Source organism: Colias eurytheme, chromosome 10 (assembly GCF_061535395.1).
Source record: "Colias eurytheme isolate Ceu_HAF_F1 chromosome 10, ilColEury1 Martin Lab GWU primary, whole genome shotgun sequence".
Classification (NCBI taxonomy): Eukaryota; Metazoa; Arthropoda; class Insecta; order Lepidoptera; family Pieridae; genus Colias; species Colias eurytheme.
The window spans coordinates 5935051-5955166 of NC_142989.1; the positions used below are offsets into that span (position 1 = coordinate 5935051).

Below are 20116 nucleotides of genomic sequence, written 5' to 3' on the forward strand. Positions count from 1 at the left end.
ATAGAATCGCTAGGTATCCATTCATGTTCTTATTCAAGCGAATGAATACGACTCGTTATCTTTTATGTATTGTTGAACTTTTCATTCTCAGACCTAATGCAGTATATCTTAGGTACTACCTAAATATGTATAATCATATAAATTGTATGCGATCATTGTAATTTAGATTTTTCAGACAGATCATTGGATCAACAAGTTTTTTTATAGCAACTTTTTTAAGCATTTTATATAGAATTTTTCATTTATAAGCGCAATAATGTCGTCGTCAGGCAGATTTATTGAACGACGCACGAATTCGCACGGTATCAAATTCCTCGTAAGACCCCACGCATGAAAAAGGAATAGCATAAAAGCCTACTTGGACTTTGAACCCAAGCCCACAAAGTTACATTCATGTCCACAATACCAAAGAGGCAACTATTCGTATATTATAGCTAGCAGTGCCCAGCAGTTTTACCCGCATTGCTCCGCTCCTATTTAATGATATGCCTATATTATGTTGACTCGACTTATCATGCAAAATTTGAAGTAAATCCATGGCAGTACTTTTCGAGTTTAGCCCAGACATACATACATACAAGTATTCTTTTAAAAATATATCCAATGTAGTTTTGACTTTCCTAAGATTTTATTATATGTATAAACACTACCACGAACGTATTGCTATAGATGCCTACCTCTGCACCCTTCAGGTTGGCTTCAATCACTTACTTTCAAGAGCGTATGCAAATAGGTCGTTGCTTCAGTAGAATTACTTACTGTTCTTTATTGAGAAAATACTATGTATTTAATTTTATTCATGTAAATGTTAATCTGAACTTCACATTAATTCACGATGAGAAAATTATAAAATGCTTTTAAGAAAATTGTGTTCATGGAATGGTATGTTTTGGCATATGCGAATTTGTATGTTATATAGTACTAATATATTTAATTTAATATGATAAAATTGCACTATTGTCATGTGTTACGTTAAATATGTATTTAATAGATATGGGAATTTCTGAAGAGCATTCAACGAAAATGAATTAGCCTAGACGAGATGCAATCGCTTCAGAGAAAACTAATGTAAAGTAAAATATTTTATTGGTCAATAGAGTTTAGTTGTATAATTTGTTAACATACAACTCATATATCATATAAAAATCTCTAATTTAGAGTAAAGGTCAAGTTAAATGTTAATTTATCAAGGAGGTGAATGTCGCGAAGCTGATACAACGGTATTCGAGGTCTTCGCAAGGTTTCTACGCCATATAACTAATGTAATATGTGATAACATAAATCTCGTTAAAATATGCACCGGGATATATTAGAATTTATTTTTCATTGAATAACTTATATTTTTTTCTATAAAAGATACCAGATCTTCAATGCATCTTTATTTATGTTTTATTTTATGTGATTTAATGTATTGTAGCTATATTGATATATTTATCTGTACTATAATTTAGATCCAATTTACTTTGTGACATGTATTTAAAAACAAAAAAATTACTTGATCTATGAATTGTTTGAATTGTTTGAATGAATTGTTGATAATTTAATCTTTGACTGCCATAGTTTCTTAGATACTTTACTAATTGTTAGACATAATTTATTGTTATACTGTGATGGAATGTAACGAATTGTATTTTATGTGATTGAATGTTATGTAGGTATTTATTGTTTTAACTATATTTTAAGTGATTTAGTGTACTGTACTTAGCTATATTGATGTGATATTTATCTGTAGGTACTATGATTAATTAGATTCAACTTTTTTTATGACATGTATTTTTGGAAATTATTTTACTTGATCTATGAATTGTGCTAATTAATGTAATTTTTAATAATTTTTTTTCCCTCAACTATGCTGTGTGCATACAATTAATTGGTTGGCATTTCACCGCAACATGTAATTAAATTTGTGTATAACGAGGCAAAATTGTCAGCTGTGGTGTGCACCTTATTAAATAAATAAATAAATAAATAAATTTAAACATATAAAATTGCTTCATCATTACTTCATACACTACACGAACAAAGTTAATTTTTTTTATTTCTTTTACATTTAATTCAATCTTCCAACAATCGAATTACACTATATAAAATAAGAATAATCACATTTTAATAGCAAACCGTAACTCCTTATTACAAACAAAGTAAGTATACATCAACTTAATATAGGTAATTGTGCCCCTAATAAACAATATTATTCGCATTCCGTTTACTCAAGATGCTCATTAACAATATCTGTTGTCAACATCGTCTTCAAATCCAGACTCGCAAAGAATAATACGTAATTATAAGCATTGTTTAGAAACTGTTCGATTGTATCTAATCCAGTGGGTATTTATTTGTCATGAGATATACTGGCTGATTGTAAACAAGTAAACAATAAGAATAACCGAGAATAATATCATAAATATAATTACGATCGATAAAGTGTTTTCTTTGTAATGTCACAATAATCGTAAAAGTATTTTAATGTTTACATAAGAAAACATAAGTTAAAATAAGGTAAAGTTTTTATCAGCTGTCCGACCAGCGTTGTAGTGTGGTTGTAGTTTATGTGTCACACTTGCGAAAACAACTTTATTGTTTTTCAACAACCTGAGGCTATATTTATCTTCAACAATAAATGAGTTAAAAAAACTTGTACGACGTAACTTTGATTAAAATATTTTTCTTGCTAAAAAAGTATAATATGGTACCAATAAATGTGAATTGATTGTTATATATCATGTTAGAATAATATGAAAACACGATCTTACAATATTAAAGTGATTTTATTCAGAACATTGATAGACATTATATCAATGTTCGAAATCATATAAAAACAAGATTTTATCCAGAAAAGAAATTCCATTTATTTGGGCATAAAACGAATTACACATTATTTTCCTTTCTTTTATTTACTTTGGAACCTACCACTTCCAATTAAGAATAAGTTCAAAAAATATCTAATAATACTATTGTAATCAAATAGAGCGATGATTATTTACAGGTTAAAAACCACTCAGGCTCTAGGTATAAACAACACCATGTCTTTACATTCAACAGTACTTACAACCTACTGTTTACATAATAGATAAATAAATAAATAAATAAATAAATAAATAATGTAAGATAGGTAGGTGTACCTACATTTCAAAATTTGTCAGAATTAGTAGTAATGAACTTCTATATAGCAATAAATTATTTCTTAATCTAAAGTTAAATAAAATATAGCTCAAATCTAAAAGTCGAATTTAATTAAAATCCTCTTGGCATAAGAGATAAATCATCTAGCCTCGCAATTTTAAAAAAATAACTGAAAGATCAGTCGAATTACATAGCAAAAGTGCTATTTTGAACCCCGATCTCACCGACGGATTCAATATACGACTCCCGAGGAAAAGTAATTTTGCGGCCGAGTGATAATACGCTATTTTTCATTGCCTTCTATGTATTTAAAAATGAATTCCTGAGACAAATTGGAGCAGTTTGTGTGTCCTTTTTTCGAAAGCTGGTTTTAAATTTGACCCAGTTATCGTTTTTCAGTAATTCTCTATTTAATTTCCTTGCTGTTATAATATTATGTACGACTTATACTATTAAAATATAGTCTGGTATGAAGTTTTCAGGAAAGAACGAAGAATAATTTCCAATTACTCTGAACATAGGACTTTCAATTCGACACGATGCCAATGAAAAACGATCGGGATGAGACCAACATGTAGAACCAAGAGTTTCACGACGAGTGACATCTATCAAGCCGCATTTAATCAATTTTGGAATTTGACCTAAATTAGGAGCTTTAACGTTGTGAATAGAAGTTTCCCAGTGGAAACCAAATAGGCTGATAATGATAGCACCTTTTCTATACTGATATATTTTATAGTAGAGTATCTGCTCTGTTATTTTTCAAGTGCTGTGCATTGTATTTTAATTGACATTAGTACCATTATCTAATAAACTATCAGTGTGATAACATAAATGTTTTTGTAAATAAGTTGTTGAAGTTATAATTTTATATGCAATATAATATTGTGCACTGTATAAGAGAATGTAAATTTCATTTTAATTAAAAAAAATTAGGGTCTTGTGTACCCTTTAAAGTGTGGAAACTAAAGTGTAGAATGTGTGTGTATGGACAATGGACATTTGAAATATAATTCATTATTCAATTAATGATTCCATACTCCCATGAATGAAAAATATTTTTATAGCATTGTCTATTTCCGCGGTCGTTTGCTCATATAAATTGACCCATTTGTTCAGATGATTCTCACGTTAATTGAACGTTAATTAATCAAAGCGAGTTATTTAAGGCTTTGTCAGACAGGACGCGTACTTAGCGCGCGTCAGAGCGTTAAGTTGACGCCGCGATATGACGCTAAGATGTGTTCTACTACCATCGTAGAATACCGTCAAACAGAGCGCCGGCGCTAGCAGTACGCAACGCTCTGTCGCGGCGTTAGGACGCTTTAACGTCGGGTGTTGTATTTTTTTACAAATTTTATTTTAGCGTCGGAGTTAATAGGCGTAAAATAATAATAAAATACTGCATAGTGACCGAAAATTTGATAGAATTGGTTAGAAAATATCCATGCTTATATAATACGAAGGATAGTTCATATAAACTATCAAGATATATCAATGAAGGCAAAATTGTGGGCACAAATTGGAGAAGAAATTAATGAAACTGGTACGTAAAAAATTCTTCCGACTCCGGAGTTAATATCGCTGTACCTTGTTTTGTTCGTAAGTAATAATTATGTAAACAACATGCAGCTTTAATAATATCAATTGCTGTGTCCTAACGCGCGCTAAAGCGTTCTGTTTGACGAAGCCTCGCGCGACGTTAAAACAGGACGCTGTAGCGCTACTACGCAGCGCTAAAATACGCGTCCTATCTGACAAAGCCTTTAACCATGTACCTAATTGGTGCTTTAACACAGTTTACGCATTAATTAATTATTATATCCAGATTTTTTTAAAGTAACACTTAGAAACTTACGAAACTGAAAGCTCCTGAAATATTAATCTTTCACTCTTCCTTGTTTAACGTTCGTAACACTACCTAAGTTTACTATCGCTTACATTGAGAAAAAATTACGATCGTACTTCTCAAGGTCTATACGCTATTTATATGAGACTTGTACAAAAATGGCTCGATTAAGGGCTTGGTCTAGTAGTGCAAACAAATGCATCCTGTCATCCTATATGTAAATAATACAAATGTACTAAGGGAAAGTTGTTCCACTTAATTTTTAAAAATTAAATCATTCGTATGCATAATTTAATATTCGTAATAAGTACCAAAAATGACAATTTGAAACAATTTTCGTGAAAATTACACCGGGTGATTTTTTTTTTATCAGTACACAAAATTTGCGAATACTTTCTATTGATATCTATTGCGAATACTTTCTATTGATATCTAGATTTCTATTGATATCTTCAACTTCATGTTTATATAACTGATCAACTTTTACAAAGAAATTTGGACGAAATATAAAAAAAAATAAGCTTTCCATACAAAATGTAGAACTCTATACATTTTTTTCGACCTATAAGTTTCTTAGTGAAAGTTGTTCAGTTTAACTAATAAAACGGATAAACAAATTTTGTATATAATAAAAAAAATGTAATGTTTGTGTTAAATGAAAACAAAAGATATTTATTTCTGACTAGCTTCCGCCCGCGACTCCGTCCGCGCGGATGTCAGTCTTCGCGTCTTCTACAGATTTATTATATTATGTGTAATATATAGATTTATATTGATAAACCTAATAAATCTTTTGCCAGCATTCTGATGCTTTATCGGTTGCACTGGATTTATCTCTTTTTTTTCAATCGCTTGAATGATATAGGATGGGTCCTTGATGGGCATCGAATGCTGAAGTCTCGAATCAATCAATTCTGACAGTAGGCAATTTATGTAAAATCTTGATAATGGTCCATCATTTTATTTTGCCTAAACGTTACATACTTTTTTATATATTTAAAAAAGTATGTAACATACTTTTTTTTTAACGAATGATTCACTCCAGTCCAAACAGCAAATAAGCAGACTTCTGCTTCTGCAACGTTTAGTTGTCCCTGAATTTAGAAAAAATAGTCATGATTCTTATCTATGACAAAAGTGTTATTTTTTGCATTGTATTTCAAATATTTAATTTTTTTTAACCGCATCTTCCGCATTCATGTCTTTTGCCGGAATTAGACATTTAACTTCTACTAGTCCCATTTTCCCTTTTTGATATGGGAGTGTATAAAGTAAATTTTTTAGATATTTCTCGTTATACTTTTAAAAAGTTATTATTGTCATTTTGCTCATTAGGTAAAGTAATTTCGATATCAGTTTTAAGTTTTTTGATACCTGCAATAATAACGTCATAATCGCCTGCACATACTTATCGATTACAACCTGTATACAATCCACCATCCACATTCATAATGTTTTCCTGTCCTCCTCTCCTTTACGCTGTTCACCGATACATTTGAAATGAGTAAATCTGCTACCACTGAAGGATGTTTCATTGTGATCAGCAAATTTTCACCACTGTTGTCGATTATTTGTTTTTCATTTTTAATCAGCAATTGGGAATCATCAGTTTTGTTTTTTGCAGATTGGTGATGTACCCTAACAATACGTCGAAAAGGGAAAGCATCAACGAATTATCGTTTTCGTCCTCTTTTTTTATTCTTCGCGTCTCTGTTACTTCTGTTTGTTTAGTTCTCAACACCCACTGAATTTTCTATGTTATTGTGATCTTCCATTACATCTGAGTTTTGATGATGTGATGATAATCCATTCGTTTTAATATTGGTACTTAGAGTTGGTAGACTAAACTAGAAATGGCGGACTAAATTTGTCAGCGCGTCTGTAAGATCAGAATATAAAACCAACATCCTGTATTTAAGTTACAAAATTAATAATCAAACAACATGCCGCTACGTTGAAAATGACTAGAAGAAAAAATTAAAACACCTCGGATCAATTTTGGAGTAAACAAATCATTTTCCCCGTATGGGGATTTCCCCGGATGAACTTGGGAAGTTCAAGTTCTCAATACAAGTTTATATTATATTTCGTATTTCTCAAACGAAAAATAAACATTTTTGGAACTTCAAAAAAATTATATTATAATAAGAAAATTTATGAGCTTACTTTAGTTTTAAAGAAATATACATACATCCCTTTACTGACACCCCGTAAAATAAAGAAATTGTTGTCAATCACCTTTGCAATCTATTTGGTTTCATTAACTTTATGTTCGAAGATAATTTTTTTTCTAGTAGTTACACGCGTATTTTTTTCGTTTATTTTCCATATCGAAATCAAATGTAAAAAATACGAATATTTGCACAAAACTAAGATAAAAATAATCAATTAACAAAAATATTAAATTTAATGAAGTAGAGCAACTTTCACTTCGGTATGAAGGAAAATCGAGCGTAGAGCACACGTCAGAACGCTCCGGCCCAAGGAGCGCGACTAAAGAAATTCGCTAGGATTTTTCCTAATTATTTTAAATATTTTTTTAATATTTAAGGAATTATCAAAATTCAAAAAAAATTTTTTTTAAAGGATTAATACTCATTGGTCTTCAACCAACTCGAATAAATTAATGGAAAAAATAACTTTTAGCAGTATTTATCAATAGATTTTGTAAGGCAAAAAATTGGAAATTTAATGAATTTATAACGTTCTAATTAAGAAAATCATAAGTTTTTCGGCAATTGTGTTCAGCAGTTTTTAATAACGACTATATAAGGATAATAATGCGCTGATCAGATTGTGTAAATTGTAATCGGTTGCAACGTAGTGAGTGCACAAACTTAGCTCGAAATGTCTTTGGGGGAAATAGACTTATCTTGAAGGCCTGATTAAGGTAACATAAAGTAACTTTATAAATGTGAAAAAATTCACGCGCATTGCGTATATAACACTAATTGATAAACAAGAATAAAAAATTCAGTTTATCATTTCATTAGCCGGGAAAAAATTGTCAAATAACTTGTTAAAAACGCAATTTTGCTAGACTGCAGCCTTAATAGTATAAGATAAAGATGCCTTTGAAAGCCCATCACGTTATAAAGCCTTCGCAATCTGTAATGTAACATGAATGTTCATTGAAATGTGACAAAGCAGCCAGCCGGTAAACCTTTGATCTCGGATAAAGTACGGGACAGAATGGATTTGTGTGTTCAGGCGAGTACGAAATACCTAATATAAATCCTATAGATGTGTTTTATTTTTAGAAACAAATTATTCCACAAAACTAAGACGCATTGATTAGGCTATATTTATTTGTATTATACGTTAGGAATACTTATTTATTTGTATTATACGTTAGGTATAATTATTGAAAGTTTTTATGCTTCACTGAAGATTTAACTGAAAGTAACTATATCAACATGGTATATCGAGCACCAAAACAAAGTTATATTTCTTGTTATAATTAATTATTTAATCAAGAAATTGTTCTATAAAACTGTGTTATATAATATAGCTAATATGGATGTTTGTATGCCAATACAAATAGAATCCAAACAAAGTTATCGTGCCAAAAGTAAAACTTCTGATGAGTTTCACAAAGTTCAGAACATAAATAAACCTAAACGTGTCGCATGCTAGTTTAACACTAATTGTGTATTTACTTTGGTCTCCGAATTATGTAAAATGTCCCTTTCTGTCTTTCAAGTTTCTTCGGAGCCGTGGGTGGAAACCATAAACAAATTTAGTGAGGAATAGTTTACGTCGGAAGCTGTAAAACTATTTACATTAACTACGAGCCCTTTATGATTGGGTTGTAAAACAATTTACAGTACTTTTAAAAGGAAAAAGTTTCACTGCTACTGAATTTATTGATAAGCACGAATGAAACTATCTACCAATAGCTATTTAATCTATTAAAACGCCTCAAATATAGCAAGAAGCACACAAGAATACCTATCGGTAAAGTGAGTTTTGGCTAAATCCACATTACTATTCGGAAAATATTGCGTGTCGTGTCTGAGTGTGTATAAATATTGTATTTCCGGAACATGATTCGTTTAAGTATACGTACTAATATCACTTCGTTTCAGCTATTTTTAGTTTGGAGTAATAGTGTCGAATGTTTTGAAATAAAATCCGTTTCGTTACTTATTTACTAACGTTTCGTATTGTAGCACTCATATAGATTTTATATATGTATATGATACTTATTTTATACAACACCATCGAATCTCACTCTTTGTTTTCGTCGCCATTCGTTGTTGTCTATCTAACTACCCAAGTGTCTGTTACGGAGTGCCTCTAAAATCAATATAGGTATTGCGTCGTACCCTTTTAGATATTTTATATTCTTCTCTATTGGACAATTGGCAACGTTTAAAGATTTTATCCTTTTATTGTCAAGAAGTATCTGCAGATTATACGACACGAATAAAAAAGATTTATACACCGACAATGTCACACTCCACACAATAGTAAGCTAAACAATATCTCGATTTTCTTTTATGATAATGTCTCAAACACTTTGCGTAGACTTCAGCCCACGTAACGTACATACCAACCCTTTTGCACGGCTAAACAAAGCCTTTTCAAGGGCAAGACCACAACTTTTATACAGAAAAGAGCTGAAGCCCGCAGACCGTAAAATAAAATTGCGGCACGAGATCCACCCACGCAGGGAGATCATGAATATTTGCCTACTTTGATCCGGCTCATCTTTCTGTGTACGGTTGACATTTTTTAACAACGAAAAGGACAAGCAATTATCATTAATTTTATTGTCACAATAATTAATTTGTGTTTGAGTTATATCGTTTTCTGTAGATTATTAATCTACCTACCGATTTATATATTTAACTTAAATAAATATTTACCTTACAGAGACTAAGTATAACAATAGGTTTCATTAACTCCATTTTGTGTGCTAAATATTATTTATTTCAGTTTACCCGTAACAGTTAACTTTCTCGCAATTAGTTCTCCTTAGTTTAGTTCAATTAGTTTTTAGAATACTAAAACAAAAAAAATATTAACATATTTCGTATTTAAATGAAGATAATTTATTCATTCACCACTAATCTGTATAAATTTTTGACTAACTTTGGGGCTAGTTGAAATAAAATTTAATTACACACCCACCTCGAGTTAACGACGCTTAAGCTCTGTTTTTATTTCTTGTCATTTATCTAAAATTAAAGTGGCTCCAAATCCAAATAATAAAAGTACCAAGGAAACAAAGAGGTTTCATTTTATTATTGAATTTTGCTTTAAATTTAAATTCATTAATATGTAGGTTTGTTTACTGTATTAAAAATATAATATTAGTTAAGTAGTTTGCATTAAAATGTAACAACAACACGCTAACCTTTAAAATGGATTGGCTTTTAATCCATTAAATGTGATGAACGAGCTTGCAGTTCAGTTGCAGTTAATATGTTCATGGAATTATTAATATCTTATCATAATATGGTGTAATGATGGATCGGTTTCAATGACATGACGCCAAGACATGCATGTGAAAATATTTAATTAATAGTTTATTTCGTTTCAATTTCAATTGCATACTTAAACGAGATAAAAACACGACATACAGTTCTGTATATTTTTAGCACTTACGTCGTATTAAATTCAAGAGCGTGTTGATTTTATTGAATGTACCTAGTTTAAGTTATATTATAGTAAGAGCATTTTTCGTTCAAAACTATTTATTGCCTGACAACATAAAACTACAGCACGTGGATATTATAATCCCTGGTGGAATATAATATCCACGTACTGTAGCTTTGTGAACGCGTGGGCGTTGGATTGCCAGTGTGTAATTAGAGATTCTATAGCATTTTCTTAATTTCGGAATATGCAAAACAGTCTGGTTACGTAACTTTGAATACACTTTCCCACATTTAGAAAATGTGAATTATAATTTTAATCGTAGAGCTAAATGATTAGAATTGATGAAAGCTTCTGGGAAAAAGATTAATTTTTACCGCAGAATAGAATTGAGTTTTCTTAAACGTAATTAAAATTTTCTTTATAAGATTAAAATATTGTTAGCCTTCATTCATTAATAATGTTCATTTAATTTTTCTTTCATTCTACGCGACGATATTATATGAACGTAGGTACTGGCTATATTATAAAGACAATATTTTTGTTGGCTTGTTAAAATGAAAGAATACTAGCTTAACTATTTTAAACATTATTTTACCATAAAAAAGCTCTACCGATTCAAATATGCTTATTTTATCCGGTTCAGACCGGACGAAGCCGCTAGCGGCTATTGTATAAAAATAAATCACCCGCACACCCTTTTCTGCCTGCACGTTTACCAAAAACAATATAACGGATTTTAAAAAGGTTTTCACTATTATACAGGTAAGGTAGGTCAACTCCACACGAGCGAGAACGAGCCGCGTAGTTTGCAATTAATATACTTTGAGTTACATTGGAACATCTTAAATATTCGCACATAATATATTGAAAAAAAAATTGTATTCATATTCTATCTATAACTTATATCTGACAAAATTCAAAATAACTCTTTATAATCCAGTTTTCACAGGGAAATGTCTCAGTAAATTTGTCCATATTGTTATTTATATAATCATGTTCCTTTGAGTGAGATAACAGAGGCTGAAAGGGTAAGATAATTATAAGCTTACCTGAGCCGTCAGCGAGTGGCGCAGATAGTACGCAGGATGTCACCAGACTGAGGGTTAAAAACAGCTTACACCACGACATCATGTTACCTGAAATAATATTTCATTTTGAATTCTTAATGCCAGAATGTTACAGATGAATTTATTTTAAATTCCAACTCCTAAGTCCAACTCCAATCGTATTCTGGGCATTATTGAATTTACACAGTCTCAATTTTATTTATGACGTTAACATATTTGTACTATCTGATATCTCATAAATTAACGATCTTATTATTCAAAAATCATTGACAATCAAAATTTTATCTTACTCAAAAACGAGAAACCTTCTCAAAATCAGGCTATAAAGCTATTATACAGTATACAGTATACACCCATGTATAAAATATTATTCAGAAAATGAAATCTATTGAAATATCATTCACCTCCCTTTAAATAGGCGGCTTTACTCAATATAAAAGTTGATTTGTAACCAACCTACATAAAGTACTGAAATAAGCCGTTTTTTTACTATGTAAGCATTGTAATGCTTTACGAAAGCAGATACTAATTAATGTTTGCTTTACGAAAAACAGAGTACCTACCGGGAGGTATTTGACTAAATCCCTCTGTGACGGAGGAACTTGCCCGTTTTATTCAAGCCATTATCCCATGATATTAAAGGATTTGGTCTTAAATTACGTTAATACGATATTTTAAACTGAACATTGCTATTAAAGTAATGGACTAATCAATTATACAGGCTGATAATTACCAGCTAACTACACATTCGTTAAGAACAAACCCATATAAATTCATTTCATTTTCTGTAGACCCACGTTATGGAGACCTCATAAAAGGTAGTAATACAATTTAATATTGTTACATATAATATGTAATTTGGTAACCATTAAAAGTGTTTTAGTCATAATTAGCGTCAACCCAGAGCGTGTCAAATTATTTAAATTCAACCGGTATGTTAAATGAAATTACTTCAGCTTTATTCTTTTATGTTTCATTTATATTCGCTTAATTATTGTTAACGAACTCCTACGCCTACGTACTATAATTGTACACTTGAACAATGAGAATTGAAGTCGTACAAATACTTTAACCCTTCTCCCAGTAAAACAAAACAAAATGTCGACAAGGTAAATACAGAAAATGTATTATCGTTTACGTTAAGTTTATAGGTAACAGTGTAGATAACAAAGGCTGGTAAAGGTCTATACATGAATGAGTAACATAAAATTAAATTTAATTACTTACTTGTATGTAGTATTAATTTTTTTCCTTAAAATTTTACGCAACTTTACCTATAATTCAAGATAAAGGATTTGTAAACATTACTAAAAGAAAACTTGTTTACTGCTACATAGAAAGGCGTAAACTAAAAGCAATTAAACTAACCGACCCCAATGTAGAAAACATTTTAAATGTAAAACAATCTTCTAGACCAAATCATGCTCTCCGAAACTTGTATTTACTACAAATTGGATGTAGTGTCGAGTATATAATAAATTCAGCTAATCATGTTAGCTTAGCAATGAACCGACTGGCTTCGTTTAACGAAAACGCCTCGGTGTGAAGGTACTACGAGAAGTCAAGCTCAAATATCAGAAATAATCCCGGTTTTATGACAGCACGTACAAAAGTGTAACAAAAAGGTATTACCAAAAGAATTACGTTGAAACGAACGTTGACATAAGGCTCAACACAATTCCAGATTTTGTAGTTACAAAATGTGTTACAAAACAATCAGATCAACGGATAAATCTACTAAAATAAGTAATACATATTGTGTATGTACTTTAATCCAAATATGTACCGATTTCAGTCTATAAACAAAAGTAAGAGAGCGAGAGTATTAGTATTTTTATGATAAAATACTATTAAGATTAAGACAAAACGGTTTTTGTCAGTTTATGTGCCATTATCTATTACTATACTGTATTTTTCTGTAAATATCTGTATCAAAATCCAGATTCCATTTGAAATTCTGTAATTTCTACAAGTAAAAGCTATTTGACTCTTTACAATAATCAATTCGCTCGAACATTGCCTGACTCTATATTTTTTTTTAAATAACAGCGCTTCTCACTAACTTTTTCTTTTTAAGCTTTGTACGCGCGTTGATTCAATTGTAACGTTGTATCTATAAGCATATTTGAACCAGTTTCCGATGTGTTCCGGTGACCCAGTTCACCCCCTCCCGAGCTGTCCCGGTAATGTGCTGACTGCGCTAAAATGGCCTCTATTTTAGTACCAAGGATGCATCTGTGATAGTGATGTATGCAGGCGGCAGACGACGTTCAAAGGTTTCTTTGATTAAACTTTTGCAACTCAATTCTAGCTTTGAAATTAGCAATTTCTTACTAGATCTTCATAGGGTTCTTTAATGATAACATTATATAAATACACTTCTGGAAGATACACGCACATACACATTTCATATGATTTATTGAAATATAATAACAACTATAAATATTCTTGTCACTATAGTAGGTAATAGGGCTTAGTAATAGGGTATGGCCATATTACCAATATGCAATCTATCAAATATTCCGACATTGTTAACACCTTAGGTTAACACTATGAATACCTATTGCGACGTGATTGAAAGAATTTTATTATTCCGTTCGGATTATGAAACAACATCGATCCAAATCTCTTACATACATTGGCTTACATAATAATATATTTTGCTATATATATTAAATTTTGCCCATACCTGATTTGCACTAGACCCTAACTTTCAATACCTTTACAAAAAAATTATTCAGCTATTTATTATATCCGACATATTACTTTGTGCTTCTATATTTTAAATGAATACACTATGTAAATACTTTATATTATATTAATTAATTCAATGTGTAGAAAATTATAATCGACCAAAGTATATAAACATAATTTTACGGTTTACAAGGAAATTAGTCTGTTTCGGGAAAATTTAATTGTACTGTTGTGTTACATAATACGAGACTGTGTGTTTAAATTAATTATTAAGTTTTGTTCTTCTCATGCAAACATGAATAAATTTGAGTTTCCTAACAAGGGGTAAAAGTAAAGTTCGTAGCTTCAATAGCTAATTATGATACATCATTTTCATGACATAATTTTCAGTAATACAAATGAAAGTATGGAGTACCTATTATGAACATATCACAAAATCACATGTGCAGAGTACAAGCCTAGCTAAAACTGCGGTTTGTATAACTACCAGCTGGATTTAGCTAAGCCAGCATACGTAATGAGAAACTTGATATTAAATAGAATATTCCCTATACACCGATAGTTATTAATGTAGTTAATCTCGACGACACGTAGAAAGCCAATTACCCAATGTCCTCTAAAATGATTGAGCCTGTCCTTCAATCAACGATTGTTTTTGACAAGGGTCGCTCATTTCGTAAACAATTCGGGATGTTATGGAATTTTATTAGCGGGAAACGTGTATTACATATTATGTAACCTTAATACCTGACTCGGAAAGAAAAAATATGAGTATATTTAATAATAAACTTCCTAGTAGATATGTGCTTGTAAAAGATTTAATGGATTTCTCATTTATTTCACTTTTGGGATTTGAAACAATATAAACGTAGTTCAGACATAATGTCTAACTTCGTTGCTGGTATAAAATATTAACATAATGAGCCACTGTTATTTTTATCTCAATTATATTTGTAGAGGACAGTCTGTAAAAGCCATTATATTAGAAGCAACCTCTCATTTTCCATTCCCATTTTAAAATAAAGTAGGATCATAATGAGGTTTTTCGTAAAAAGTTGTTGTTGATCTACATAATACCGGCTGTTCCGCTGTAGATTACTTTATCCCTATATAATAGGAAAAAATACAACTTCTTTTGTTGTCTTCCCAAGAGATTAACTTTGAAGTATTCTTATTATATTGTGGTCCGTTCTACACGGTCTGTTCATATTTATCAAATCTTTTGAAATCCATAAAACAAATTCCAATGCAAGTTTTTCTAAATACTTGAGTACTTTTGTTTTCTTTATTTCACGACAACGGAGCAATTTTATGGTGTAATTTTTGAGTTGGAGGGTACAGAGATAAGATACCTTTTAACCGCAATGTAATATTTCATTGTGATCAAAATGGCACTTTCACGCAAAAATAGCTAATCAGATCTGAATGAAATTTATTACAGAGATAGATTGTAGTCTGGATAAGCATATAAGAACTGTTAACTTGTTTACTGTTTACTGAGTATCGCGCGAGGGACGCCAAGATTCCAGCAAGTTATTTAAATTTAGTTTACGTAGCTGTAACGTAGCGTAGGCGGAATTTAAAATTTAAAAATGTCAGTTTTTCTATATTCTTTATTGACACAGACCATATCTATTTACATTAAAGATGAAATTTCATCTATGGTTCTATTGGTCCAAAACGCCTTCGCCTTGTTTCTGTATTATATATGTATAGCTATGCGTAGCACTACGCTATACCTACTACACTAACAAACTAACGAATCTCTAACCATCGTTCATTATTTCTAATAAACAATAAACCATAAAAAATAATAACAATAATTTAATAATATAGGTAACTATTTAGAATTCAACATTAAAAAAATTAGATAAATATTTCAGTAAAATCAATAATTAGATAAGTATTCCACAATGGTACCTTTATTATGATTCCTTATTATTTCAGTAAAAATAACGTCGTAGGCGCGTCATCACGATAAGATAAATTTGTATTATTTTAAGAGGAAAATTCTTAAAATTTCTTACATAGCTCGAATCTAAGAGGAATATTTCTTCACTAGTGATCCTGATTGAGAGGCTCAATTTCCTTTTTGGTTGCTATTCAGAGCGGATAAGCTAAATTGCGTTACAAGTTAATGTGACAACTGACATTGTGAATGGACGAATAGTTTTGGTTCGTCGAATGTTGTGCGTAATTAAATGTTTGTTACCGATTATTTTAATTTATTTCTTTTTATTTCAACATAATTTTCATGTAAAAAGACAATTATACGATACATGACAAGAAAATTACATTTACATTGTCTGTTTAATGCATTTTACATACATTTATAGCGATCGTCTATCCTTTTAGTATCATTAACCCTAGAACCGTACCCTGGGGTACAAATGAAAAAAAATTCAGAAAATCTTCTATATCTTTTTTTCTAAACAACGGTTTCTTTTGCGCGTTCGTGTATTTGTCGGGGATGAGGAGCCACGTAGATACCGTATTCGATCAGTGGTCAAGCTATTGAGAACACGTCGTACGAACCTGTCGGGGTACTCCAGTACCCCTGGGTACTACGAACGTAAGTATTTTAAGGTTCATTTATTTTATTTTTTCGCCTTTTGGTCGTTTTATTTTATATTTTTTATTGATAAATTTAATGTACAATTATAAGTTTACTTTACATTCTTGTTATATACATACTGTTATTGTTAAATAGTGTAGGAATTTGTATTTTCAACAAATTTATGATTTGCTGCATGATTTGAATACCTTGAGTTATTCATTTTCTTTTTTTGATGGCAAATGATGGATGCATTTTGATTTTTTGTGGGAGGTGGAATAATAAGAAGAGCTGGTACTTGGTGAGGCATCAAAATATGAACCTGACGAAAAATTTTAATTTTTTATTATAAAGAACTTCACCTAGAAGAACGATTTCAGTACATAACTTTGCCAATGTCTCTAGAAATAAGTAATGGAGATATTTTAGGACAACAATTACCAATAACTGCAGGGACCACTGCTGTTTCAAAATCTGAGATGTAACTGTGAATATCCACGTTAAAATTTCGTCAGTCCCGCACACAGTGCAGGAAGTGAAAACTTTTAATACATTTTGATCACCAACGTAAAGTGTGTGTAAATATAAAAATGCCATGATAAATTAAATTATTAGGACCTAAATGAATGTTAAGATGACCTTAATAAGTCAACATTTAATAAAAGTTAATAATCTTTTTGTAATCTTGTTTTTTTCATAGGGGTACACTTGTACCCCTGGGTACCGTTAATGAAATTTTAATATGGGTACGGTTCTAGGGTTAATAGAGTTAGTGCCGTCCTCAATGTGTCAATTGAAAAATGAGCCATTCATTCCCATTTAAGATGCACAAAGCATTTGGATTACATTAATCAATAAATCAGTCGTTTAGCAATCTTTATACAAGTTGATCTACCTAATATTATTCTGTAGGTCTTGAGAAATATATTGCAAAAAAAAGTTTAGAATAAAGTTCTCTCTACAATTTATCTTTGCTCTTTTCACACGATTAAAAGTTTTTATCGAATTCCATACACTCACATTCTATAATGCTATCTATACTCAATACGTAATCAACCTCATTCTTTATTCTCTCTTAAGTGTCCCACAATGCCCCCCTGTTGAGTTGGCAACACATAATATCCTTTGTAAGAAATGTAGGTACATATATGTATTAAGTGGTCTACTTATGGACATTCACCTTTCATTTAAAGATCGTTATTAATATTCACATAAATTTAACTGACTTCCTTACTGAAAAGAGAAGAAATATTTAATTTAAGTATTCAGTTTCATTTCAATACTTTCTAACTAAACGGCAGAAATTTCAAAAATTTTGCAATAAAGACCAATTCTTTCTGAACTTGGCGCAGAAACGTGAATAAAAAGTACAAAAACCTTTGTAAGTTAAAGATAGACAAATCACCAGGGCCCAGTTGAACCTTATCTCATTCATAGAGATCAACAAGTGAATCTGTTCGCTGTCCCTCGAGCGTGATTAGAACGATTAATCTTAATCCATCCATTTAGAAATGTCTTGCGAAACATTCTTGATAAAAGACGGTATAGACGTGGAAATAATGAAGTATTCGAAACGACAAATAAACTATTAACGAGGTTAAATACGTTACGACTGGAGAATTATTTACTGATTAATATTTGCTACATATACATTTACACGGTTTTCGATACTACAAACAATAATTTAAAATGTGATTTAGAAGTTTCAAGTTTGTTCCACATAAAGATTTTATAATAACTCTATCGTAGGCTTTATTTATTTACCAAATATTGTTGAAAATAAATATTTGCCTTTACGATTACGATTATTAGATACTTTCCAGCTTTCCACCCGCGGCTTCGCCCGCGTTTTCAAATAAAAACCCGCATAGTTCCCGTTCCAGTGGGATTTCCGGGATAAAACCCATCCTATGTGTTATTCTGATGTATAAGCTATATTGTGGTAAAGTTTCATTCAAATCAATTCAGTAGTTTTTACGTGAAAGAGTAGGTAACAAACATCCATACATCCATACTTACAAACTTTCGCCTTTATAATATTATGTAAGTAGGATTGTCATTTCAGGATTATGTTATAATAATTTTACTTTTTAATTTAAATTACCTATTTACTCAGAACATCTATACTAATAATATAGAGCTCAGTCTTATTGTTTGATGGTCGCGCTAATCTCAGGAACTACTGAACTGATTTCAAAAATTCTTTCTCCGTTGGATAAGTGCGCAATATATGGCCATATAATATTATATAATATATACCAACCAAGAGCGAAGCCAATTCAAAACACTAGTAAGCAATAAAAATCGGTGACTATATTATGTTGCTAATTTTATGTATTTAGGTATCAATTAGTAAATTTTACAAATTCTTGTTTTTCATATTAGGGGGAGGGTACTTAGTAGGGGTAGGTTTTATTATATTATTTAATAAAACCAAGTCTATAATATTATGTACTATTCATGAGAGATATTGTAACATTTTGATAATTTATGGGGGATGGATCACGTCCCAAATTACAGTAGCTGGACGGGTGTGACACTTTGATAGTCCATATTGGACTGTGTATGTAAAAATAATTGAATTAGATTGTATTTAAATACCTGTTTATAACTATGAAATCAAGTAATAATAATAAACTGAATCTAAATTATTTCGCCCTTTTCAGACTATGTCGTAGACAGAACAAGGCGTAAGTATTAAAAAAGATACTTAATACAGATGAAAATGTACAACTTACAAGTGTACAGTTGTACACACATGAAACCTGAAAACTTCTACAAAAAAGAAAGAGTACAACTTATTTGGCGGCCTTATCACTTATAAGAGATCTCTTCAGGGCGACCTGGGTATAAAGTAACAAGCAAAAAGATAACTTTGGATTTATTCATTAAATAGAATTTAAATCTTATGAGATAATCTCCAATACGACGTTCCAGAGACAGCTTAGCGCCTCAGTACTTAGTAGAAATGGTAGAAACCTTCAGAGCTACGCCATTAAACACAAAGGAGTACTTATCTTTTACATGCCTACCGATTCCTGTCCTATAAGACTTGAATGAACCACACGATTTTTTACTTAAGTGTATGTACTCATGAATACATTCAAGTAAGTATAACTTTCTACTTGTGGGAACAAACACTATTAACCATTTATTTTTATACGAAGAAATGTCGTATCACGTTTTTTAATCGCAAAACACTCGGCTTTTTATGCGTTAAGG

General features: G+C 30.8%; 1 protein-coding gene across 1 annotated transcript in view; it reads right to left on the reverse strand.

Moving 5' to 3' along the window:
* Nucleotides 1-20116, reverse strand: part of LOC149905198 (uncharacterized) — a 65850-nt gene that overhangs the window by 45164 nt on the left and 570 nt on the right. Inside the window, exon 2 of the mRNA XM_090106287.1 lies at nucleotides 11629-11715. Within this exon, the coding sequence (XP_089962413.1) occupies nucleotides 11629-11715 (87 nt within the window). The remainder of the gene's footprint in view (nucleotides 1-11628; nucleotides 11716-20116) is intronic.